This window comes from Parasteatoda tepidariorum, chromosome 5, assembly GCF_982258835.1.
Source record: "Parasteatoda tepidariorum strain Cologne lab strain chromosome 5, Ptep-v5.0, whole genome shotgun sequence".
Classification (NCBI taxonomy): Eukaryota; Metazoa; Arthropoda; class Arachnida; order Araneae; family Theridiidae; genus Parasteatoda; species Parasteatoda tepidariorum.
In genome coordinates, this window is record NC_141759.1 from 75,515,341 (window position 1) to 75,543,232 (window position 27,892).

At 29.7% G+C, this 27,892-nt stretch overlaps 1 protein-coding gene across 2 annotated transcripts; it reads right to left on the bottom strand.

Moving 5' to 3' along the window:
- Window positions 1-26,822, bottom strand: LOC107442158 (G protein-coupled receptor Mth2). 2 transcript variants are annotated; one of them, XM_071185990.2, is made up of 2 exons: window positions 26,634-26,822; window positions 1-1,792 (listed from the first exon to the last, which is right to left on the bottom strand). In XM_071185990.2, exon 2 carries the CDS (start codon window positions 1,735-1,737, stop codon window positions 256-258), a length of 1,482 nt encoding a protein of 493 aa, XP_071042091.2. In that variant the 5' UTR covers window positions 1,738-1,792; window positions 26,634-26,822; the 3' UTR covers window positions 1-255. The 2 variants fall into 2 exon arrangements, with proteins under 2 accessions (XP_071042091.2, XP_015911132.3); XM_016055646.4 differs by lacking the exon at window positions 26,634-26,822 and adding an exon at window positions 8,016-8,134.
- Window positions 26,823-27,892: the final 1,070 nt, after the last annotated feature.

Here is a 27,892-nt window from a genome sequence, read left to right on the forward strand (position 1 = left end):
TTACAGGAAGAATATATTAGCACTTTATTTACAGTAAAATGAGTCGCAATACTAAATTTCACACAAAATATACTTACAATAATCACACACACAAAATGTCCTAACATTTTACATAGACATACGTAGAAATCGCATAAAACCCAATTAATAAAATATACACTTTGAAATATTTACATTATAAAACTTACTATACATTTAGAGTCTGTTTTTACTGAGTGTGAAACTTAAATACACTCATACATGAATTTAAGCCTATCACAGAGCTGCAGATACTGTTCTAACGCTTGTACTAGATCTCTTTCGACTTCTATACTGCTTAGTACACAAACTACGCACTTTTGAGCTGCCCAAAAATACTCCAAAAATGAATAGCCCCTGTAAAGTATTCAGGACGATGAAAATGTACCACAAAAAGGGCTTATCAGCAAACCCAGCTGCGATACCAAACACCCAAGTTAAGCCCATAATCAAAGCTAACCTCGTAAACATGGCGAAACTTCTTCGCAAGTTAGCATCCTGCGCCGATCCAGACTTAATCGTTGCTCGGTTGATAACGAAGATGACATCGGCGAAAAATGCTACGTTTAAGAGCATAACAATGATTAATGGAACTGCGAAGAACAAAAGCAGGGCTTTGCGCTGCCCGAACCAGCAAAACGGATGTCCGAAAGATGGCCTCAAATCCTCTGGTAAGATGTTGGTGGAATCGAACACTTTAACCAGGATTGTCAGTAAAGCAGGGATAGCCCAGCAGTACAAAGAGTACAAAATAAATCTTCTCCACGGAACTTTGTTGCTGGTTATTCTTAACTCGCGAATCACAACTCTAAATGATCTCCAAACGTCAAATGCTATGGCATTCATCCAAAAGAAGGATGTGAGGAAGAAGTAATAAACACTCATGCCCAGTCCAGCACATAGTACATCACTTTCCAAAAGAAAAGCGACCAAAAAGCAGATGTATGCCATTAACAGCGACAAACTTAGCGATGCGAGGCAAAACCCAGGTAGGTTGCGAACAGCCGGTACCAACAAGAATATGCCCAAATGGGACATCAAACTGACTATAGATACGAGTAGTCCAATGAAAGTGACATAGTCTGATGTTTTGGAAAACTTTACCCAGTCATAAGGTAAGGTGCCATTTTGTTTCAACTCTTCAAAGGATGGCACACATATGTAAACGCCAGCGTCAACTATTAAATAGTCCTGTGATCCATAGGATTTTGAATAAATTTCAATATATATGGTGTCATTTTTTAGTAACTTGTACTCTTCTGGCTCTATTAAAACATGACCACATCTCTGGAACTCTTCACTAAAATTATAAGTCGTAGTAATAGTTTCAGTAGCATCATCGCTAAAGTTGTAAAAAGAAGTGACAATAGTTTGCTTTGCAGTTTCACTCAAGTTGTAAAATGTAGTGGTTTGCGTAACATCTTTGTCACAGAAATATGCCGTTCCATTTTTTAAGTAAAACTTGTCTCTAACAGTTTGGTTATGGTTCTTTAAAAACAAGCTCCCATTAGATAGGATAATGAAATCCTGAGAGGTCAAGTATGTAGTACAATTTGGAAAGACTTGTTCTTCCACGCTGATATTATAATGTTCTAATTCTGGATTTTCATCAAAATCACTGAAGACGTCGAATGGGTCTTGTAAGGATTTAGCAGAGTATGATGAGAAAAGGGTAAATAGAATGAAAATGAACGTTTCTGTCAACATAAATCCAGACATCTTTATTGAAATGAGTTCTCCAAACTCCGTCCTAATCGTCTAGTCTTAAATGGGCCTAGAAAAAATGAGAGGTAAAATTACTATAATAAACAAGGTTGTTAATGCTTTGTTCATAATTTTAAATTGTGCATTGTGTAAGAGTACATTTGCACAGATCGCAAATTGTACAGTTCACCAGCAACGAAATCTTATTTTTAATTCTAAAAATCTATTAAACCGATTCTCTATAAACTTTTGATTTTTTTTCATTCAAAACGACGTGATTTTTTTTCATTTAAGCGTCTGGTGCAAAAATTTGTTTAGTCTTCAATTCAGAACTTTTTAGACTATTGAAAGATTTTATTAAAATGATTAATATTTATTATTTAATAATGGGAGCATAATTTTGAAATGTTTAAAATTTTTACACCATTTTAAAGTACGTAATTTTAATTGACAAAGCAGAAGTAAAATTTTATAAATAGGTCTAATAGTTTGAATTATCAAACTTCAAAAAAATCGTATATTTAACATTTGGCAATTCAAGAAATATTCAAAAGATTTTGTTAAGTTATCTATTAAGAGTTTTGGTTGCAAAATCAGCAATCTTTAAAAAAATGAGCTTCATGCTTGTTTCCTAAATGCTTCTGAGAAACTCCCTTCAAATCTTCGAAAGCATATCTTTCAAATAAATGCGGAACTCGATGATTCTGGATAAAACCTTTAATATATCGATAATTCCCATTTTATATTCTGCTGTTAAGAAAAAGCAAATTATAAAACAGTAATTACGTTTAAATCTATTTTTTCTGTGTCGGGAAACAATGTTTCAAAAAATTCACAAATTATAAAATACATACTCTGTCACTAATTTTCCAATTGGATGTTTATTTGAGTCACTGGATGGAGCTGTTTATGTAATATATATGTTTAAGGAAGGTATATTTTCTTTTTACGTCCATCTTGATAAGAGTACTAGAGTTACAACTTATACTGTTTCTTTAAGAATAAATTCATTTTAAAAGGCAATCTGAACATTTACTCAATGCCTCAACTTTGAGTAATTCAACAACAATTCTTGCAGTATTGAAGAACAAAATGAGGACAGTGGGATACCTGCAAATGAGCTAGTGTGGGCATCTCGATCCTGATTGGTTGCTGAAACGAGGCATTTGTATATATTAGAACAGGGGTTTCCAACTGGCGGCCCGGAGGCCGCATCCGGCCAGCGAAGCCTTTTTTTGTGGCCCGCGAACTCAAAATATATTAGTTGTCATTTTTTGCGGACAATTTTCGTAAAAATTCTATATGGGTTTAAAATACTTTTCTCGTTAATAAAAACCTAATTTCTTCGGTTCTGTGAAATTTAACATACCAACGGTGCAAAAAAAAATATTTCTCGGGTTTTGCACCAAGAAAATATTTATTCAAATACAAAAATAATCGTGTGTGTTATTCTTTTTTCCTTCATTTTTTTGTATTTTGTGAATATAATTTAGCATCTGCGTATCAGAAATTTTCTCGAAGAAATTCTCCGATTTAACTTTTTGAAACCACTCATTTTGGACGAAAATATTTACACACACATTAGTAAATTTTAAATTTAAAATGTAAATATATTCTCTGGTGGTTGCCGCAGACAAACCTCAATTTTCTCATTGAGGTAAGTTTTAATACCAACCTTTTTAAAGTTTTGTATCTTAACAATTAGATATCTGTTTCACTGCTAAAGTTATTGCAGCCCGAATTTTTATTATTTATTTAATATTATTATATATATAATATTATTTATATTTATTTATATTTTTATTATTTATATAATATTATATAATATTATTTAATATTATCTTATTTTAATTTGTAATTCAATACTTTTGTTTTGTACAACTCGGTAAAAATCTGACAGTAATATTTAATGTTCCTTCAAACATAAAAAGAGTCCAACATAAAATTTTGATAAAGTTGAGGCCCGCCATTTGATTTCTATTTTTAATTGTGGCCCCCGGCCTCATGTAAGTTGGAAACCCCTGAGTTAGAAACTCTTTACCTTCTATTTCGAGTAATCTAAGCCCATCAAATATAAATTCTCTAAAGAGAGACATTCTTTACTCTTTCACTATATATTTCTTAACACTAAAACAGGCATGAAGCCGTGAACAGATAATGAATCGAAGTTGCCAGGTACACAAAACAATATAAACAAATAATATAAAGTAAAAAAAGTAGACGCAAAAGAGTTATATTTCAACAAATTCGATGTGCGATACGGGGCTGTACGTAACTTCACGTTAATTACCTCAACTTTAACACATAATTTCGGAGCTATCGCCTACGTCATAGATCACATGCGTGGGTTTCTGTCATCTTGAAGTGCAAGTTCCCAATTGACAATAATTGATACAATACCTTTTTTCAATAATTCATACAATTTCAATGATATACATACCTATGCATGTATATACATACGTATGCATTTGGAATAATATATTTATCAATTTGTTCAATATATATTTTATATTTATTAATTCGAATAAGTAGTCAACATTTTTAAGCATCTAAAAATTTCTTAGCATCTTATATATCGTATTAATCATAAAATAAAAATTTTTGTTTACCTGTTCGGGCGTGTTTTGCAGAACTATTTTACCTATTATTTACTATTTTACTATTTATATAAATTTTAACATTTTTAAAAGTCTTTTTCTTCGCGCTACCACATATATTATTTCTTAATATACTAATCGGGTTTTTTTTAGTACTTTAATTCAGGTGTTCCTTTATAAAAAGATTCTTTTTTTAAATTATTGTCAAGTTTTTGTTAAGAGAAAACTTGGAATTTTGTTAAGAGAAAACTTGGAATATTGCCTGCTAGCTGAGAATTAAATCTTGTTTGGAAATTAAAAACATTCTGATATTTAAAATTATTCGATGCAAAGCCGCCGACTATTTCTACTATGCATACTATTTTTTTAAAAAATGAAAATAAATTATTGATTGTTTTTTTTAATTGTTTTTAGTGACTTCAAGATAGATTATGTAAAATAGTATTGATATTTTCTAATATATAATAGTAATAGCATTGATTGGATGTTTTTTATTATTTTAAAAGTCACTACAAGGAGTATAAAGGAGTTTGAAAAGTAAATGCATATTAGTGACACTCAAAAAAAACCACAACTGTTTTCATTTGTTAAGTGAACAAATTTGAACAGCAATTTTATTTTGACGTTTAAACTTATATATTACACCGTTAACTTTAAGAAAGCTGTTCCTTTAAAAAAAGATGTCGAAACAATTTACTTCTGTTAAAATTATTTTTCAACTTTAGCAGTATTCCTAAGATATTATAACATAATTTGTTATTCGGAAAATTCCTTATTTTGTTAAACGGCAAATACTAAAAATTGAAATTTGTAAAACAAATTCCGAAGCCATGCCAATTTTAGAATCTGATTTAAAAAATTTAATAAAAAACAAATTTTCGAACTTATTTTGATTAAAAAAATCAGCTAGACTGTCAACATACTTTACAGAAACTGAATCCCAATTTTTATTATATTTCGTCATAAAAGGCTAAAAAGAATATTGCTCCAAGGAACCTACTCAATAACTTCATTACTTCCAGAATTGAAATCTGGTTTGGATGAAACATATTATTCCTCGAAAGCTACAACAGGAGAAAATTTTAATATTTGTCTAAGCTAGTCCCATTAATTTAATGATTGCGGTATATGAGATAGAACCCCCGTTTATTATACTATAAATGCATTAAATCATATAGTTTCAATAATTTATTTTAAGCAAATTTAATAATTAAAAGCAAATAAGGGCGCAAAAATAAACAGCGAAGTACGCCTAAAGTATACCCCAAAATATATGTACCACAAAATATATAATAAAATATATGTAAAATATAACTTTGTAATCAACAAAAAAAAAGACACTTTCAAACAAGTTCTAGTAGGGGTAGGAAACTATCTTGTTTGAAACAACTATCCTTGTAACTATTTAATTTTGATTCCAGATGCTATGGGACATTCTTTCACATTAGACTTTTTAAATTTTAATTGTAAACGGAATTTTTTATGTCCTTAAAAAATGTTAAGGCTAACAGTTAAAAAAAATTGTAATGCATAGATTTTTTTAGAAAGTAGATCAATTATTTTTTTCAATCTAAGAACTTATGCCTTATCTTCCGTAAAACTTATTTTAATATAGCGTGAAGTAATTTAATATACTGTGTTACTATATGAATAACTCTTAGAAACTGAATCTAAAAATACTGATTTAAGAATAACTGATAATAAAGGTAGACGTGTTTTGAGTGTCTAATAATTAACGTCATTAGTCATTCACCCTTGACAAGTCTTGAGAATGAGCGCTTTTATTTGGAAGCTCGAGACATGTCAATTTTTGTTTCCCCTCTTCATATTTTTCGAAGTCGGCGAAGTTTTAATCAATTATACTGTTTTACATTTAGATCTTGATCATTATTTTTTGATATAGTGAAAGTAAACATATGCATTTTAATATTTTAACAGGATTCATATGGTCTTTAAAATATTAAGAGAACAGCAATATCACTATTTAACTATGAAGTTATCTTTAACTTTAAAATTAAAGACTTGAGACCAGATATTTTGAGAAAATAAAATTGAATATTTAATCTTTTATGTTTTTGTGCCACCATTTTAGTGTTTTAAAAGACCTTACGAACTTTGTTTAAAAGAGTATCGTATCCGATATATGTAAGAAAACTAAGAAAGTAGCTGTATTTGGTGATAAATGTAGCTTATCGTAATTGAACATGGTGTGCGACATTTTATGGTGAATACGCGAAAATAAGTTTCGGAATGTATCAAAACATCAGAATGCTCTCTGCAAATCATCTTTATTCAAAGAAAACCATGAAACCTAAATATATGGCAGAATAAGGAGATTTTTTAAACAATGAATCATGCAATATGTAACATTATTTCAATATGTTATTCTTAAACATAACATATTTCATTGTTTTTAAAATGCCACTTAACATTCAGCAATTCATTAGGTTATAGAAGAAAAAAGAAATATCGTAAATTATATGGAACCTAGCAATTGTGCATTAAAATTACTATACAATCTACATTTTTTGCAGGCACTTTTTTGTTTCTTTAAACTTTCATGCTTAGAAGCTTCGATCTGAGCTGTAAAAATTATTATCCCTAATATTTTGTATATAGTTATAGTTATGTATGTAAATTTGATTTTAGTATGAAATACTCGTAAAATGAAGCGACAAAAACACAAATAATGTCAGAAACAAAGTTCATATATTCAAATTCTTAAAGCTTAGAAAATTATAAATAGTTTATAAATAGATTCAAATTTTCTTTTCTGAGAAGATTAAAAAGAAACAAATCTTTAATTTTAGGACAGAAATCAGCTGAAAAATTTTCTATTGCCTAGAAACTTCGTGATATTTTCTATTAACTATTAATAAATAAACCTCTCCGGGCAATCACATAACATTATTTAAATCTTTTTTTGCACTTTAAACTTGGTTGTTTAGCGACGGAGTAAAACTAAGGAGTAAAACTTCCTCTCTCGAATTAGTCTATGGGTTATCTTAAAATATTGATTTTAAGATAACCCATAGACCATTACTTAGAATAATAATTTAAGTATGCAAAAAAATAATATTTTTATTAAGAGAAAGTGCGTTTCTGAGTCTGATTTCGAAACATAATTAATAGTTATTACTAATTAATTAGCATGTTTGAAGTCCCCCATAAACATTTAGATTAGCACTTAGTACGTGAAAATCCGATCATTAGAGCAAAAGTTATTTAGGGTAATTTATTTATTTTTGCTCACTGTGCATGAAGAAATCTAGGGCAGAAAAAAGGGTAAAAACAGCAAAAGGTATAAAAAATTTGTTAAATAAAAAGGTGGAAACGTTTCATGTATTTTTTTTAAAATTTTTAAATTATCCTTAGATTAACTTTTCAAGTTTTATATCATTAGTTATTTTAACAATATGAAATCCTACTATTTATATTTCTATAAAAATGAGAGTTTGTGTTAGAATAAAACTCCAAAACAGAAATTTTTGTTTCGCGTGCTGCGTATCAATTTAAAACGATACGCACTGATCAATTCCGTTCCATACTATAGTCTACATTCAAGACATTTGAGTATAACTACAATATTATTGAACACTAAAAGCTTTATATTATCAGATAATTAAACAAAAAGTATTAATTATAAAGTACTAAAGATCAAACCTAATTAACAAACTTGAAATGATATAAACTTACAATAGACGATTTTTCTAAACTCTAAACAAACATCTAACAAGATCCCCTTTTACGTTGTTCTTTATTTCCAAGACAAACACACCCATGGTCAAGTCCAGCTTGATATGATCTGCCTACGTCAGAGAAAAGTATTTAGTAAAGAACCCGCAGTTACGGTTATTAAAAAAATGGACGTTAATTGAATACTAAAGATCTTTGGGGACTTATTGTTACTAAACTCAGATATGAATATAAAAGCAGGAGTCTAAACTTAGCGACACCATCGCGTGTTTGAAGCATTTTTCGCCAAATTTATGCCTTATTGTGAGTACATGTTCTGAAAAGCTAGATAGTTCACAGAATAAAGCTAATGCAGTTGTAGGCGTTCTGTGTTAAAAATAGCTTAGAGTTTGTTTTATCTATTGGATATTTTATTGTACTCTTTAAATATATTTTCTAAATTCATATTTAACCAATCTAAAGTAAAAATCATAATAAGTGTATAATAAAGTATAAAGTAAAGAATATAATAGTAATCTAAAGTAAAGAGTATCTAACATATTGCTTTCGAAATATATTATCAATTTACGAATACTTAACTGTTTTTTTCAACATTTGCGTGATTTTTTTTAAGTTGATCCCCTGTGTTGAACACATCAAAGTCAAAGTAATCAAAATTAAAGGTCCCGCAGTGGACTGATCGCTAAAACGCGGTTCCCAGCAGATCACCGAACGAAGGGACAGAGGGTGTGCGGTATGGGTCCTCGTTAAACTGTTCTACCGTAAAGTGCTCGGCTTCGCGTGCGGGTCATTGGGCTACAGAAGCGGGGGTGCTATCCCCTCTGCAGACGATCAAAATTGTGACGGCATGAATTCGGATCATCCCCAGGGATGTTTCCAGACCGTCGCCAACAGCCCATTGTGCAGCTGTAGTGCGAAGTAAAAGAACGACAAGTACAACACAAAAATTAAAGAAATATTTATCTACCGTGGTTGTCAAAACAATTTTAAATTTTATATATATATATATATATATATATATATATATATATATATATATATATATATATATATATATATATATATATATATATATATATATATATAGTATTGCGGAATCAAACCCCGAAGTGGTCAAAGTCTCTAACCGACTACACCAACTGGGTTGTTAAACTTTCTCTCATATGCTTTCAGTGACTTTGGTTCTCGAATGTTTGATCTTCCTTGTCGCATTCCTAGACTCTAGTCTTTCGACCATCTTGACTCTTATGTCTTATATACTACTTTTTTCTTATTCTACATGCATTTCATTTATAGATCGGAAGTCTAATGTGCTCTTAAAAGTCATTGTCAAAAGATAATCAGATAGTCCGAATTATGAAAGGACAGAAGTATATTAAAGGATGTGGTAGAAATCGAACCCGCTACCCTAGTGTTTCAGAGCGTTGCTAGATGGTTCCTTCTTAATTTTACATACACCAACATTTCGCTCATGAGCTGCAATAGCGGCATAGCTCAAAAAATCATGTTTTGAGATAACTGGGTTTAAAGTTTTCATTGCTAAGGAAAAGGCATGAGAAATGCTTTAGTTTGCTTAAACGAAGATTACCTTCAAGTTGAATTATGAGTTGTGCTAGTTTTGCTGCTGAAAAGAATGTGTATTTTCCTATTTACACTTGTTCTTAGTCCAAAACGCGTGTTTTTTGAGTTGTGCCACTATTGCAGCCCATGAGCGATTTGTTCCAACACTAGTCATAGTCACACCATTCTAATTCAAGAATATTGCATGTCTTCGGATCATCCTCCGGGATGTTTCCCAGACCGTGCCAATAGTCCATTGTGTAGCTCTAGTGCGACGTAAATTAACAACAACAACGGCAACAACAACAATTCAAGAATAATTATTAAAAAAACTTTTTAAAGCTTTTCACACCTCTTAATAAAATGCGTTATACAATCTAAATAACATACAACTTGAATTAAGCCTGAGGGATTTTAATTGAGAGTAGTAAACCCGAAAAAAAATGTAATTAGATAAAATCGTAAGTGCAATCAACATTTTGTTAAACGCTATGTAACGTAGCGGAAATGAGTGCAAAACTCACCCAAAGCTTAGATGTATTTTAAGAATGTCCTTTTCTAACTTCAGCTACCTATTTTTCATCTGAAAAGCACTTTTAAACCAAAGCTTGATATTAGCACAAAACTTAAAACAATAAATAAATAAATAAACATTTGGTTTGTAGGAGGCCTCCCTGACCTAGCGGAATAGCTCGCCAAAAGCTCTGTAACGTAGAGGTAGCGGGTTCGAATCCCGCCCCCATGTATCCTCGTGCTGTCTATCTCTGAATTGTAATGCTTATAAAATTGACAAATGCTTATAAGCTGTACTTATATATATTTAAGCTAAGAAGCTTGCATGTTTGTAAATAAAATAAATAAATTTATTTTAAGTAGAAACCTCCCAGGCCGATCGGAACCGACCGATAAGGAGGTAGCAGGTTCGAACACCGCTTAATACCCTGGTTGTAACTTCGCGCGGTCCTTCTCTGAATCGTGCTATCTGCTCTTCTACTTTACAAAGGTTTATAAGCCTTAATTGAGCACACAAGTCAATCGTTGTTTGTTGTACTAATAAATAAATAAATAAAATGTTTTATGTATGTGTAATAATAAATAAGTATTTTTGTACAGGTGAAATTTGCAAGAACGTTCAAATATAGTTCGACAGCTTTGTATAAAAAATATTTCTAGTTTGCCTCAAATGTGGTTATTGCAATGTGTGTAAATAAACCGGATATAGATTTTATGCTTTTTTTAGGTAAGTAAAAATTATTTTTTTCCGCATTTCTTACGAATTAATATTTTTTTCTTCACTGATTAAAAATAAATACTCACAAAATAACATTTTTGCACGTGCTCAGATGATTTTATTTATTGTGTTATAATTTGAAGTTAATATCTTTTCTGTAATAATATACAATACAGAGGGTGTGTGGATCATATTTCTTTAATAACAATTGTATTTTGTTGATAATTCAACTCATTTGAAATGTTCATCTGAGTTCAATAGAACTTTATAAATGCCAAATAATTTCTCTTATTTTTTTGAATTTATATTCGGTAATTTTGATCTTTCCAGCTTGTAGGGATGAGTTAAACAAAACCCCAACAAAATCGTTTATTTGATTGGATGTTACTGTTACTTCCTTCATACTCTCCTGGCATTGCATCGAACGGACTTAAATTAAACCCGATCGCATCAATTTCCATTGGATAATAAAGTAAAAGCCTGAAAAATCCATGATGGACATTATTAAGGAAGTCGTATATTTAATATTTGATTTCTCATGAACTATTCAATCGATTTCGTTCAAATTTTGTGTTTGGTCATGTAAAATGGCATACTTTAAAATGATGTAAAAAATTACCTGCTTTGCAATTCAAATTTTGTTCACCATTATTAAATAAAGTAATGAAAAAAAAATATTTACTAAAAAATTTATGTTTTGCATAGAATTGTCTTTGGATAAATATCTTTTATAATTGGGTGCAAAATTTATTCAATCTGCTTAAAAATTTCATGAAATATGGCGAAATATGCGAAAAGTAAAATTAACATTAAGGGGTCCTAACTTTGGAACGCTCTCCTGACCAAACTATGGGGACCATATTTCCCAGATTGCGGCTACCCCCTGTATTGATGGGTGGGGGGTCAGAAATCCGAATCCGTTGGGGGAAAAAAAGGCAGGTTTAATCAGAAAAAGTACGTTTTTGTGTCTGATTTCGTAACTTAAAATATCGTCTGCACTAATTAATTAGCATATTTGAGTTCAGTCCCTGGAAACATTAAGATTGAATCCTAGAACTTGATTTTTCGATGATTAGATCAAAAGTATTTCCGGATGGTTCAGATTTTTTTTTCTGCGCACTCTATATTACTTCTGATAGTTACAGATGTACATTGTACAGAAAAAAATAAACATCCTGAATAACTTTTGATCTATTGATCGAATTTTCACCTGTTAGTCAATCTTAATATTTCACGGGTGTGACTTCAAATATGTTAATTAACTCGGGCAGATCGCAGATTTTGTCATTCTACATATACAAAACCAAACACAAACACGTACTTTCCCTGATCAAACATACCGTTCTTTCCATGGACATGCAATTTCACGTTGCCTTAGGGAGTGGACTGGGGATCAAGTTAGGTGTTAATAGATGTGTTTTTTTAAAAAAAATAACAAATACGTCTGATTTTATTTTTCAGATCTGACAAACATTTCACGAGATATCAACATTATTTACATATTTAATTTATAATAAATATATATTATATGTATCTTTCAGTTTTGAGATTACAATGCCATCTGTGAACCAAATTGTTAAAATCTGTCGAACAAATTGGGATAATTTTTTCTGGAGAATCGACATCTGCAATAACAATTGGAGATTCCCATTTAAGATTTTAATTTTGCAAAACAAGGAAGTTAGGAATTAGGTTTGCTATCACTGAATATACAATATATATACAGGGTTATACATAATTCCCTCCGGGCAGGAACTGGACTATCGCATTGATGTATGTCGTGTGACCAAGGGTTCACACATAGAACACCTGTAATGTACGTAAGTAAAACTTGAATAGTTTCGGAATAATTTCATATGTTTCTTTTATTCATATTCGTCTTCTTTTTTTTACTATAACGCTTCGAAACCCCGGAGGGAATTATGAATTACCCTGTATATTAAATTTTTATCCAATGCCTAAAACTGCAGAATTTTAATTCAATATATCCTTAACTTTCATAATTCTATAGACCTTTTTCTTCTTCTAATTATTAAGATGTTTCAACATTAGCTTAGCACCCAAAACATATCACTCTTACTTACTACAACTAACGCTAAAGAAGCCTTAACTAAATACTAGAGCCTACGATTCCCAGAAGAAATAATGTTTCAGAAAAATAAGCAATTCAAAAACATAATGCGTGAATGACCTTATATTACTTTTAAATCACCATAAATTTATATCATTCTCTATTTTTTAAAAAAAGAGTTTCGATAAAATTCCAGACCCACATATAACCATGTGAAAAATCACAATTAAAGAACAACGATTTGTATTTTAACAATTTTATATTTCTCCCAGAGATTTATACAAAACAGATATATGTAATTTCAAAAAATCCCTGATATATTATTAATTTAAATTAATTAAAAAGAATGGACCAAAATATGAATAAAAATAGTCCAAAAATGTAAATAGAAGCATCATTAAAAATAGCAGGATGCTATCTGTACCGGAACGTTCGTAAAGTCATTCTACAAAATGAACTTAATCGTTGATTTTTTGAGGCCTTCAACACCTCAAGAATTCAAACGGATCTGAATAATTAGAAGCCAAATTATTACAAATGACATTTAACCCGTCATTAGACCGTCAACTTCATTAATTTTTAAATATCCATGGACCTAGGATTTGTATGGCCATTTGCTAATAACATCGGGGAAAAAAATACTAATAAAGGACTTTGCTTACATAAATATGGGTAATAAAAGTGCTTGTAAAATCAAGAAAAGATACAGAAACTGAAGAGCTTTTTTCTCATGTGCGTCATGCTCTCGTTCAAGTTCTTTGAAATTCTTCGATTATTTTGAAAAACCCATTCACCTTCCCCTCAAAAAATCGTCTTAAAAATCAAAGTAATTTCAGTTAACAAGCTAAATGAATATCAAATATAAATCAATCTCAACATTTAAAAACATTTACATAAAAGTACTATTATCTATAAAGGGTCAAACTGATTTACTCACTGCGAGAATATAATAGTTCGTTCAGCTCTGGTATTGAATTGTTTCTGGTTAGAATTTCTTTGGGAACGCTATTTATATACTTATTTCCAGTTATTTCTTTTTTTCCCAGACCAATTCATTTTCATTCAGGTATCGATTAAGATATTTTACGAGACAAAAATGTCTCACCGTTACTATAAAGAAATAACAAAATGCGCGAGTGTGTATTAAAATAGGAGGGATTGTTAAATGCATTTAAGGTGAGAAAGAAATATAGCCGCAACCATAACACCCGAACTAGTCCATGGGATCAACAAAACGCGCTATATTTGTTTACCGAAAAAATATGTCTGAGTGAGCGTAATTAGATTAGGATTATTACTTTATTATGCCTTGAATCTTTTTTTTCTAGAATGGGTACTTTTAATATGAACTTCAACGCAACATTTTCTAATCATTCTTGATTATTAGAAAATGTTGGTATATATGAAGTCAACTAAAAGCCAGAATCTGTCTTTTAAAAACTTATCAGTATTCAGAGTGTCCACGACTCTTACATATTTTAAAAAGTGGTGACGTAAATTAAACGAACTTCAATATATTTGTAAATTTGAGATCACTAATGCTTATAATTATTTCAAGGAAATTTATCTGTATTATAATTGTAAACTGTCAAATCTCTAAACGTTAAATTAATTATTCAAAAAAAAAATTCCTACTAGAATTCACATAAATTTACTATCACAATTATAAATCTGTAAAACGGTTGGAAACACTGTTTTTTCTACATAAGAATAAATTTTTCCCATTTTTTAAAACCCATAGATTTTTTTCAGTGTGACCCGAAATTTGGCCGCGAAATTCAAAGAGGTTATAAGAAGCACGACGGGTATGAAGTCTCACCATAGAACATGGAGTCACAAACCACAATAAAAAGGTGAAACTCATGCAGGCGCTGAATCTAGAGAAGACGAAAACTGGGGCTCAGACGAAGTTTGCCCCACCAAAATTAATCAATTAAACGGTAACCGCCTTGAAGTTAGCTCAAGCATTATGATGTCCTTGTACATTATGCCTCTCACGCATGTAATTACCTCGATGTAACAAGCGCACGGAAGAGTATTTTGTACGCACGGGACCAGTTGCATGGCCCTCGCGTTCACCAGATCTCAATCCGTGTAACTTTTTCCTAAGAGTTTACCTTTAATCACTTATATGTACGCCTATAGATTCACCAATGCATCTTATAACACGATTGTCGTCGATTCTAATAAGCTTTCAAATCAATATAAAAGCTTTTACAAGTTGATCTCGTCAGGTGGAAATTTAATTCGTGTTCTCTTTTACGATACATATATCATAGAATTAAGAAAAAAGATTATAGTTTCGTAGCCTTACTGGAATCCTAGACTAGGCGATGTATTTCGATAAATAAGGAGAATATTCGTTCTTGAAAACGAAACAACTATATGACGTTGCAAGATAATTGGATTTGATTGGATCACTAAAAATGGCACGTCATATGCTGACATGTTCTTAATAAATCAAATGCGAGATTAAGAATTTTTAATTTTGCTTAGCTGCAGAAGAAAATCGTCTGCAAGAAACGATATTTCTCATTCTTTCATCAGTTTATTTAAATGCGAATAGAAAAACATATGTTTGCTCCGATTTTTAGATATCATTTTTATTACTTATTAATTGGTTATTCTTGTTAATAACTGTTATTATTATTAATAAGAAAGCAAGCAAAAATCAGTCTGTGCAACGATGTTTCAAGAGTTGGCGATATTGGTATACGTTTGGCTGGAAGCTTGGCATCCAATTGGCGTGCATCTAGATGCAAATAGGCTGTCCCCATAGAGATAATGGTTTTATCTTAATTTGCAACAGAGTATAGATCTATTAAGGGTCTTAAAGGGATTATTACCCACGCTATCAGTAAAGATGTAAATCTTTAAAAGGAGCCAAGAGAAAGAAGTGATTATTAAAAACTAAGCGTTTTTTAATCTTGTATTTTTTTTTAAATCCACTCGAGCATACAATGCTTTGATTTTCAAAAAAGAGGAAAAAGCAAAAAGAATTAAAGCGGTAGATAATCAAAAAAAATATCAACTTTTGTATTAAGAACTATATACTTCAGGTTTCCTTTAAATAAAATCAATAAGTGTTAATAATTAAAAAAAATTACGTCCTTAAGTAAATGTATCTAAAACACTAATTTTCTAGATTTGTTTTTCTTCATTTTCGCCGATTTAAAATATTTTGATAATAACTTGATATTGATTTTTTTTTTAGAAAATAAGATTTTGAAAAAGTCAAAAATCAGTTTTCACCTTATAATTAATTCATTTTTTTCAATGTTGAATCAAATTGTTTTAAAACAATAAAATGTCAATTTCTCCTAATTTATGATGCATTTAATATATTCTTATTTAGTTGTATTTATTTAACCGCAATTCGTTTTTAAATTTTGAATTTTTAAAAAAAAACTGTTTTTTTTTTTTGACAAAAATAATATTTTGAAAATAAATAGTTATCACTTTATAATAAAAAATAAATTTTATTATAAAAGTAATTTTTCCCTTAAAGTTCAGGACATTAGGTAAACAAAAATAAAATAATTTGCTAGTAGTTACTGGTAATTATATGAAAAATAATTAGTTCTCTTATTTGTTAACGTCCATAGCGGGACGAAAAAGAAATCGAATCTTACAAGGAAAGTTTAGTCACGAAATTTTTACTAAGACAGATAGTATCTTTCATAATTCTTGATGATTCTCAGGAAATGCTGCATCAAATTCTAGAAACTTCTACAGTATTTAAATAAAGAAAGTAATCATACGTATGCTTATTTTGTAAAATTATTTCACGAATAAAAAAACCTAAGAATTAAAAAAACATTGCATTCATTTTTCTTTAATATAATTCCACGAGCTATTTCAAAGCTTATAAGAGGGAAGGTTATATTTTTCTTACAGTTTATTCATGCATAAATTCAATGCTAATTGTAGATTCTAAGCTTGTTTGTTAAATTAATTCGCATTTGCAAATAAAATCCCTTTTGCAGGGAATAGTTTTTGAGAATAAAGATTTTTCTTACTTTCGGAAAAGATGCCGTTTACAGCTAGGAACTGATAGAAGGTTAGTTGCAAGCGTCTGGCAGAACATATTAAATCCCATTGTCAGATTCTGAGCTTTTGGTAAGAAATACAAGAATTGGGTATTTGCAACTCAAGAAGAAGAAGATCACTGATACACAGACACCTGATCGAATACCTCAGCTGTCTGTTTATAAACAAGATCCCGTCTTGATATTCAGGATATTTCTGGCTAAGGTCGAGATAAGTTTCTCCGCGTGAGTTAGGATGCTAATTATACGTTATCAGTTATATGTTAATTATAATATGAAATTAATTAAATACAATGTCGTATCGAATTTGTTAAAATATAATTTATTCTTGTATACGTGTTTCACATAACCCAAATTTATTATTTATTTTGATATAACCATGATTTTTTGATAAACATGATGATTTTTGCCTCGTGTATCTGGCAACTTCGTTGCATAATTAGTTTGTTTATGCTTTGCATAGCTTCGTTCCTGTTTATGCATCAAGTAAGAAATAAACCAAATCTTTCCTTGAGAAAGAATATAGAATGGGTTACTTAAAGGCGATCACATTTGACTGCTAAGCTTACTCTATATAGAAGGGAAAGAACAGTCACTAACTTAAATTAATGCAACGTTTCAGCAGCCAATCAAAATCGGTACACGCTGACGTTACTTGATATCTAATGGGCCATACGAAAAGTAAACAAGTGTGATTGCGTCAGAAATATACTAACAATATCAGCGCCACTTTACAGGGTCATAAACGAGGGTAAGAAGATTTCTCCGCAGACTCGCAACTGAGCCAGTTCAAAAGAGAGCATTTAAAGTAAATGTAAAGTAGAGCTGTGAAGGGCGCATCCATTACAGAACGAGTCTAGTAGTACGACTTTTGGCCGAAGGAGATGATTGCATCATTGTTTTAGTCCTGTCTCTTACAAAGAACTGCACTTATGTCGCGAGTCTTTCGTTTCAATACAGTGATGTCAGCTGCCTCCGCTTTCAGCAAAAGTTTTACTAAATTGGTAGCAAATTAAGTACTAAAACTTGTAGAATGAGGATGAATACGCCTATTCTTCAAAAATGTCACAATGAGCTAACTCCAATAAAGTAGCATTTAATATGATACTTTGAAATTTTGATGCGAGGTGGTGGAAAAATTACTTAAACACAAAAATACTTAACTAAAAATAACTTAATTTTTGTTACCACTAGAAAATATGTTTTTACAAAGGGTAGCAAGTTGACATCTCAGTAAATATTAGACAGCAGACCCTGATAAACCGTGGCTAACAAAAATAATAGATAAGTTGCAAAACTAAAAATAATTTTAAATTGTATTCATATATGTATATATTTTAAACAGATAACAGATATCTTTGCTCTTAATATAAATCACTGAAACAGCGAATGATAAAGAAACAAACAGTACAGACATGCCAACTGTTCCGCATTCAACATTTTTTTTTAAAACAGTAGAGCAAACTAAAATTTGCAGATTTTTGAGTAATTTTACTAATTTTATAAAAGTCTCAGCGCGGTTTAACTGTAACAATGTGGCGAATTACATAAGTCTTTGAATTATTTAGAAATAATTTTAAAGTAAAAGCTTTATTATAAGTAATTTGACTAAAGCATATTTACTAAACCAAGAATCAAAAACATTGAAACACTACTGGGTGCGAATAATAAATATCGATATCGCGTAGCTCTGCTCGAATCTGCTTAACTATATTATCAAAGTCACTGAAACTTTCTTAAGAATCTTAAGACATTTGATATGCTCCCTTCCCGATATGCCAAAAATTATCATAACTTTTTCTTTTTATATTTGAAATGGTAACCAAAATGTACTTTGATTCGTCCAAATATATGAAAAACGATTTATTAGTATAGCGCTTCTTAGTATAATTAATTTTTACAAACAATAAAAGGATCTCAACAATGTTTATTACAAAATAATGTATTTTGAAAGTTAAAATAATTTCTGCTTGTAAATTCAGTTAATATTTCCCATCCACTACAAAAAGTCTTAATTAGGAAAAGAAGAAAGCAGCAGCTAAGAAAAGTAAAAACCATAAAAGTGGTAGAAATTAAATATACTATTAAAAAAAAAATTTTGTAACAATTTACATATCATTATTACAATTGAATCTAAAATCTTATTTTTTAATAATATCTTGAATTGCTGATATTTATTGGTAACTACTTTTTACATTTTTAGACGCGCCTGCACTGTTAGTTTTAACTTCAGACCCTTGAATGGGTTAAAGAAAGGAGACCCCATAATCAGAAATTTGACCCCATATTCTCACTAATTAATCCAACGAACCTCAGTGCTAGTGAACCTTTTGATTACATTATCTAATATTAGCTGAGTATAGAGGTGACTATCTTAACAGATTTTTTACTTCTTATACATCTGGTTAAAGTTTTAGTTCTAATGGTTGAAAAATTTATTTATTTATAATTTATGAAAATATTAATGCACATCGTTTGCTATGAATATGAAAAATATTTTCTGAAACTACGGAAATTCCGTGATAGTTGGGGAGTGTTCAATAGTTAAAATAAATTGTTTACACAATAGCTAAAATAAAGCCGTGGTGGCTCAGGGGGTAGAGCACTCATCACCCAATAAGGTGAACCAGGTTCGCTCCAGCAATGGCTGGTCGTTACGAATTCCACACCCGCCTCGCACCGATCACAGCGCTGACAATTATCAACTCAGTGGTTACCGGATCATGGGTCCCTAGCTGTGAGGCTAACCTTGGTAGGGTTTCGTGACTTTCCTTTCCGTGTAACGCAAATGTGGGTTGGTTACGTCAAAAAAGTCATACACAAAGGCAAATATTTCTCAATACAGGAGTTCCCTTGTCCTCTGGATTGGGTTCAAAATTGCAAGGCTACGGAGTTGGGCATTGGTAATCGTAAACTCAAAATTGGGTTGGCTTTTCCAAGATGGTTATAAAACATTCTTTTAAATAAATTGCTTTCACAATATTTGAATAATTTATATTTATTTTTAATGCAAAAATATACCCGACCTTTTTTTTTTATTAAAAACAACATTATCTTGCTGTTTTTCATTAAAAATCTGAATTGAAATTAAGATAACTTATTTCAAATACAAAAACTATCACATTGATATTTGTCTTTTACAAATGATGCATTGCTGATATCAACATTTACAACTTATCACAAAAAGCAACAAATGCTTTTACGTTTGTTTGTCAATAAATATGTGATAAAAACGAACAATTTGATAATGATTATTGACACCTATTGCTCACGTTCACAAAAAAAAAAAAAAGATTTTTTCGTAGGCGCTACACATGGAATCAAACGCATTTCACAATACGAAATAGCTATTTTTAATTTTTTTTAGCCACAATGTTTTCTTTAATCATTAAATAATAAATCAAATTTTAAAAAACAATTTTTAAGTATTTCACAAAACCAGATATTGGTATTTTTAATTGGAATCGTCCACGAAGATTTAAAAAAAACTAGATACGCTTAATTTTTACCGATAAATTAAAAAAATAAGTTCTTACTTGATCAGAGACTGGTATAGTTGAAAGAAAATTTTATTTGTATACAGAAAGAAAGATTTTTAAATATCAAAGATGCTAGGTATATAGTTTTAAAAAAGGAAACTATAAATAATTGCCAATTATTTATAAACAAATCTATAATATAAAGTTTGCTCGTGATTTTATTGCTTGAATAATTTATCATTATTTTGAACAATTATTTCAACATAATAACCCATTTACATTATCAAAACATAAACAATGATCATGGGACTTTTAAAACCTCATTTTGTCTTTTAGATTTGTTTTTGGTTCGATTAAGGAAAATTAAAGAATAATTAACGAACCATAACGTGACCAATAATCAACTTTTTCATTATTTAATTCGAAAATAAAAAATAAATTATGCATTGCACTCGAACTCGTGTCATAATTGTTTTCGATTTTCCATCATTAATAATGTTTTAAAAATTATTCCTTGATTAATTTTCTAGATTGCAAGTAATTATAAGTAATTGATTATTATAACTAAATGAAATTAAATTTATGATCAAAATTATAATAGGAATTAATTGAGGTCGTAGTTAAATGTTAGTTGGCTATTGTAAATTATGATTGAAAATATTCTCGATAAAAATTGTAATTATGATTACTTGAAATCACTGAATTAATAAATTCTTTGAAAGTATAGCTAAGAACAATTTTAATTATAATTATTTTTAATATCAGATTGTTCTCATTTGTAATCATAATTTAATATTGCATACAAATTTTGAAATATTTTTCAAATGTAAGTTATAACTGCTTTTTATTACATCATTGCTAATGACTGAGAACCATAATTATGTCTACTTGTGATCCCGCATGTGATTGATTATAATTACAATCCAGAATATAATTATAATCCAGAATATATGTTTTTAATCGTCTCCCATTATTACTAGAAATCGTTGATTAATATTTATAGTCGTATGTAATTATTGTTAGCATAATTACAATAGTACATGTAAATTTATGATTACTAATAATATTTTTAAAAATGCCATCATTAATTAGTATTACTTGTAATCATATTTACAAAAAATTGGTTGCAATTACAATCGAGATCAAAAGTATTCATAATAACATTTAATCTTAATTTGTATTCCTCGCCACCTCATTTAAATATTAATTGCCAGATTCTATTGTAGTTCCATATTATGATTGCTGAAAATCCCGAATACAAGCACAATAACTAATTAAAATTACCTGTAATTTTAGTTACAATCGACTCATCTTGTTATCTCAGTTACAATTAATAAATTATTATCAATTACATTTCCCAAAACTCTGATCCAAGTCTTTTGTATAGACCGATCGTTTATTCCAGAAATAAAAAAGTCAAATAAAATTAGTGGAGCTATAGTAGTTAGTTTTAAATAATTAAAAGAGTTTATCTAAAAAAATTAAAAGAGTTGCACAATTACTAACTCAAGCATATGATTGTAATAAATTTAATCCCAAAAATGGGGGTAAATAAATGTGGTCGCTACATACAGGTAAAACTACCTGGTGGTTCCACTGCATATATATATATATATATATATAGTCATCTGAAACAGTCTGACCTTTATGTGCCTGTTTGCATAACTTAATAAATAGTTGCTAGCACTAATTTATTAGCATATTTAAGGAGACCATTACGATTCACACTTAGTGCGAGAAAATCGGATCGTTCAAACCGAAGTTATTCACTTTTTTATTTTATTTTTTATTCTGTGCACTGGTCGGTGCAGTAGAAAAACTTTGAATTATTATACCGTGTTTCACCAGCAGATTTTATACTCTAAAAAAAATCTAATGAAAACGCATTGTAACTTATTAACAGAATATAATTTCAAACATTTTTTTATCACTATTTTTTATAAAATATAATTTATCGAAATTAATATTTGATAATTTATTAGAAAAGTTACAGGCAACAAAAAATGTGTAAAAGGTATAAATTTAATTCATTTTTATTTTCTTTTGAATATTTCAATCCTAACTACCACTTTGGCTTACATTTAAATTAATAATATTTAAATAAAATAAAAAATTTCAGTTACTTTCATAGTAAACAGTTTACCCTCCAACTGCTACGGAATTTCCGTAGTTTCAGAAATCTTCTTTTCAGACGGTAGCAAAATTAATGTCTTAATATTTTAAAAAAATTAATTTTAGCGTAACTTGTCCACTAATACTTATAAAAGTGCAGGCCATATGGCTAGATTCTTAAGTTCTGATAAAGTTTTATGAAAGATCCATTTGCTTTAAAAATTTCTACTTTGGTTCGCTACCACTAGAAAGAATTATTTTCAAAATCCTCATAAGTTGGAGGGTATAACTGAAAACTAAACTGAAAACAAAAATACAGAGCTGCCAAATTTCGACGCCTTTTGTAAAAGTTTATTCTAGTGGTAGCTATGTTTACGCTTAAATTTTCTAATTTTTATTCATTTAATTTCCACACTACAGTATATGATTTTAAAGTTAGTACACAACTCCACTACCATCCAAATTAAAAATGTTGGCAAAATTACCAACAGTTCTAAAAGTTTAAGTTTTCAAATGTGTACCACTCAGTAAAATATTTTGTAAAAAGCGTAGTAGTTGGCAGGACTAAATATGCTATATTAAGTTGCAAATTTTGATTTCTTTTAATAAAATATGAATATTATTAGTCATCACGTTTTGCATTTTTAGTCATCCGAGGCAATCCAGTTTTAATCGATGAGTAAATTTCCCATTATTAAATTAAAAAGATAGCTGACAAAACAAACTTTTGAAACAGAATAACAGTTGCTTCTTAGCATATTGTTACATATTCGAAGGTTCGAAATACCTTGAAGGTTAAGATGCGAGCTTTGCAATTTTGAAAATGCGAGCACCAAAAAAGAGAGAGAGAGAGAGATTGGCTTAATTGCATTTCATTAATATTCAGATTAACTATTCCAATTAATTATTCAACTTTCACTATCGTTTATATCTATATTATATCTCCAGAGTTTATTCTTTCGAGTATTCATTCTTTTATAATAAATTGAAATCTGTTAAGAAAATGTTGCTAATTTAATTGATTAGTGCTTTTTGTTACGTCCCATTACTTACTTTTTCTCTATTATTTCTGTTGTTATAAACAATTCATGCTGATTTCTTTATATTCGCTGAAATTTTTTTAGTGGTAGTAATGATTTTAATGCTTAAATGTTTATTTTTGGTTTAAATGCATCTAAACATATTTTGACCAGCACGGTTAAATTGAAAAAAATATTTATAACGCAAACTCTTATCGCCAGTTTGCTCAAAAACAAGTTACTTTATTTTCCTCTGTCTAAAAAGCTAGTTTAAAGCCTCTCAATAGATGGCGGTACTGGCTGGGACATATTGTTAACCCCATCATTCTCTCTCCCGTGAAAATGACGGGATGAGGTTTCGCCCACTGTTTCTCGCTCCCGTGAAATTTCCGGGCTGGAGTGCTCAGTGGTAGGGCACCAATAATAATAAAACTAATTCTCTCTTCTTTTTTTTTTGCCCGGAAAACATTTTATTTCTCATTTCACACATCAGATGGCGATACCAGGATATTTTTAAGGTAATTGTAGATAGTTAGGTTATTTTAAACTAGATGTCAGCACTAATCAAATACGTGTATTTGGCAAAATAGGCACTTTTATGACCGTTTTCTTGAAAATTAGCAGATCGTTAAGGGGTTGACGAAGTCTGCACAACTTTTCCATGCTGCCCGAAATAAGTTAGCTGAAGGCCAAAAAAATAATTTTGAGATAAAAATCAAAATATAACTTTTAGAATTAATATAACTTGAAAAATGCACTTTTAGAATTTAATTAATAAACTCTGGATACTAAATAAAAAATAAAAGCATACAAAAGCATTGGTTCCCAAATGGTGTTCTTCGGAATCCTGTGAAAGAGTTGAAGGCGTTCCGAGAGTTAAGATTTTTTTTAAACATTTTTCTCACGCATTTAGAAATACTGTAAACAAATGTTTTAGCTCTTCGAAAATATTTATGAAGAATAAAAATGCGATTTTTTTCACAAATTAACTGACGTAGATTTAAAGCATTTGGATACTAAAAAGAGGGATCAACGAATGTTTTTTACATCAATGTTTTTTACAGATGTTTTTTACATCAAAAAATAATTAGGGGTTTTTTAATGGAAATAATTTGAATTTCCTTTACATCAAAAAATAATTAGGAATATTTCAAAGAGAAATAATTTGAATGTTCTTTACTCCAAAAAAAAAAATAATAATAATAATAATAATAATTAGGTAAATTTTAATGGAAATAATTTTCTGTTGCAGAATATTTACCACACATATTTACTTAAAACATGAGTTATAAATGGAGATTTAGATTTTCACAAATAATATATTCTTCTGATTTTTTTCATTAAATATGTTTTTAGGCCCTCGTTTCGAGGTGAGGTAGTGTTGTACTAGATAGAAATTGATACCTAGTACAATTAAATGCATTTCTATATTTAATTTTATAATGAAGTTTAATTTTTTACCAAGCAAAATTTTTTAAGAAGAATAAAATATAGTTTTTAAACAAATTTAGAATGGACCTTGCAGATCATTAAAATCCAAATACTTTTTATAAATTTAAGAAAAATTTAAAATATTTTGGTGGAAATTTTTTTTTTTTTACTGTAGAATAATTTCTGCATGCATAAAAGTGAATTTAAAATATGGAATTAGATTTTTATGAGTTACACCATTTTCACAGAATCTGATTTATACTATGATCACTATCATTTTATTATCACACACCACAAATTATCACGTATCATATCACTATATTATCACATGCTATAAGTTAACACATACAATATCACTCCATTATCGCTGTGACCACGATATCCCTATTCTCACGAAATGTGATAATAAGTCTATCACATTCCATCTAGAAAATATTTTGCGTGAAAAAAAAAATTTTGACCTAAGTATAATTTCACCTTGTTTTTACATAAACATAAATTTAAAATTTATGATTCACTCCATTGTAACGTCTGATTTACAGTGTGACCACTACTACTCCATTATCACATACCATAAATTATCAAATGCCACATCATTCCATTATCATTGTGACCACTCTCCCTCCATTGTATCAGAATGTGATAAGGAATCTATCATATTCCATCTAGAAAATATATTGTGGCAAAAAATAATTTTTTAATCAAAGAAAATTTCCATGTGCATTTACACAAAAATGAATTTAAAATATTTATTTAGATTTTTATAATTCACTCCATTGTCGCATATGATTAATACTATGACCACTATTACTCCATTATCACTACATACCATAAATTATCATGTATCATATGATTCCATTATCACTGTGACCACTACCATTCCATTGTCACGGAATGTAATAATGAATCTATCACGGTCCATTTAGAAAATATTTCGTGGGAAAAAATAAATTTTTACTCATTGTATTTCCGAGTGCATTTACACAAAAATGAACTTAAAATATTTATTTAGATTTTTATGATTCACTCCATTGATATGATTTATACTATGACCACATGCCATAAATTATCACATAACATATCATCCCATTATCACTGTGACCACTATCACTTCATTATCACAGAATGTAATAGTGAATCTATCATATTCCATCAAAGAATATTTCGTTGGAAAAATATTTTTTTAATCGTACTATTTCCTCGTGCATTTACACAAAAAGGAATTTAAAATATGGATTTAGATTTTTGTGATTCACTCCATTCCCTCATTATCACATACCATAAATTATCACATAACATATCATTCCATTATCACTGTGACCACTATCGCTCCATTGTCACATAATGTGATAGTGAATCTATTATATTCCATCTAGAAAATAATTTTTAATCATAGTATCATTTCCGTGTGCATTTACACAAAAATGAACTTAAAATATTTTTTTAGATTTTTATGATTCACTCCATTGATATGATTTATACTATGACCACATACCACAAATTATCACATATCATATCATTCCATTATCACCGAATCCAATAGAGAATCTGATTCTGATTTATACTTTTAATCGAACACTTAATCCCAGGTATCCTCATACCTCTACACGTCGCTGAATTATAGAGATATAGTGGAATTAAAATTAAAAATTCAAAAAACACTTACTTTTCATTTTTTCGGTGAGTGAAAAATTCGCCAAGTCACTAAATTTTTCCTTTTCACGTATTACAAAATAAAATATAAGAAGGAGTTTTTCAGCATATCTTTCAATTAATTTAATTAAATCATTTCACACAACAACGTAGAAAGTAAAGTAAAATTCCACTCCAAAATCAAGCCATTCATTCGGCTTTCTAACCACCATTGGATGCCGGATTCTAATGTTTACATTTGGCGATTTTTTCCCTCATCGCGTTCAGAATTATTCCTGAATTATCTATAACCAAACAAAACAAACGTGTCATGCCTTGGGCATTGTATAATAAAATAAGCCTCGCTTTCATTTGACCTTCAGCCTTACTGAACCATATTATAACATTAGTTTCGAGGAAAGGCTTGTTTATTTCATTTTACCACGCGAAGTGATACAAAAATGTCGTTTTTTGGCGATCGAAACTAAGAAGATAATGCTCCAAATCGCCTTTACGGTGCAATATCGCAATTATTTTCGATAAAAGGCTCTCTGATGAAAGTTAATGATGCGTTGTAAATCTGACGAATAAAGCAGTCTATTTGTCATACGGAAATAAATTTGTTTTAAAATGTTCTTTGTGATGCATGCATTATCTTCTAAATTGCTTTAAAATTAGTGTTGTTATAAGATAGGAATGAAATTATAAGTGTTTACGTCTTCCCTTAATTATAAGCACGATCAACCATGAATGAGTGTTCTTTTTATTGAGTATAACAAAAGAGGAAAAATATTTTGATGAGCAAATTGAAGAGTTGGGAGCATACATGGCAATACTTTCGTTACGTGTATCGAAAGCATTGTATATGTTCGAAAACATTTTGAAATTTAATTGTTTTAATTTATGAGTTTTGTGTATTATAAATTCTTTAACACGTTGATGCCATGGGGGTCACCGGTGACCGGCACTGAGTTTGTTCGTGGTCACCGGTGATTATTAGAAACACATAACTCGAGTAAATTTTTAATTGTTTAATATTATCGTTACTAAATATTTTGAAGAAATTAATACAATATAGAACACACAATAATAGTTTTATTCATATACACGGAGATGCCAACTTGCTCCGGACAGCGAATAAATATTTTCAAGTGGAAATTTATTAATTGTGATTCTTGGTTTAATAAATTCAATTTAGTAGATTTTTATCCACCATTATCTGTAGGCTTATATAATTCACCACTTTTTTTTAAAGTTTTGTCATGCTAAACCTTTTAAAAACGAAAGCTAGCA

Excerpts from the sequence above, each read along its gene's own strand:
- LOC107442158 (XM_071185990.2), bottom strand. The coding sequence starts at position 1,737 with ATGTCTGGATTTATGTTGACAGAAACGTTCATTTTCATTCTATTTACC.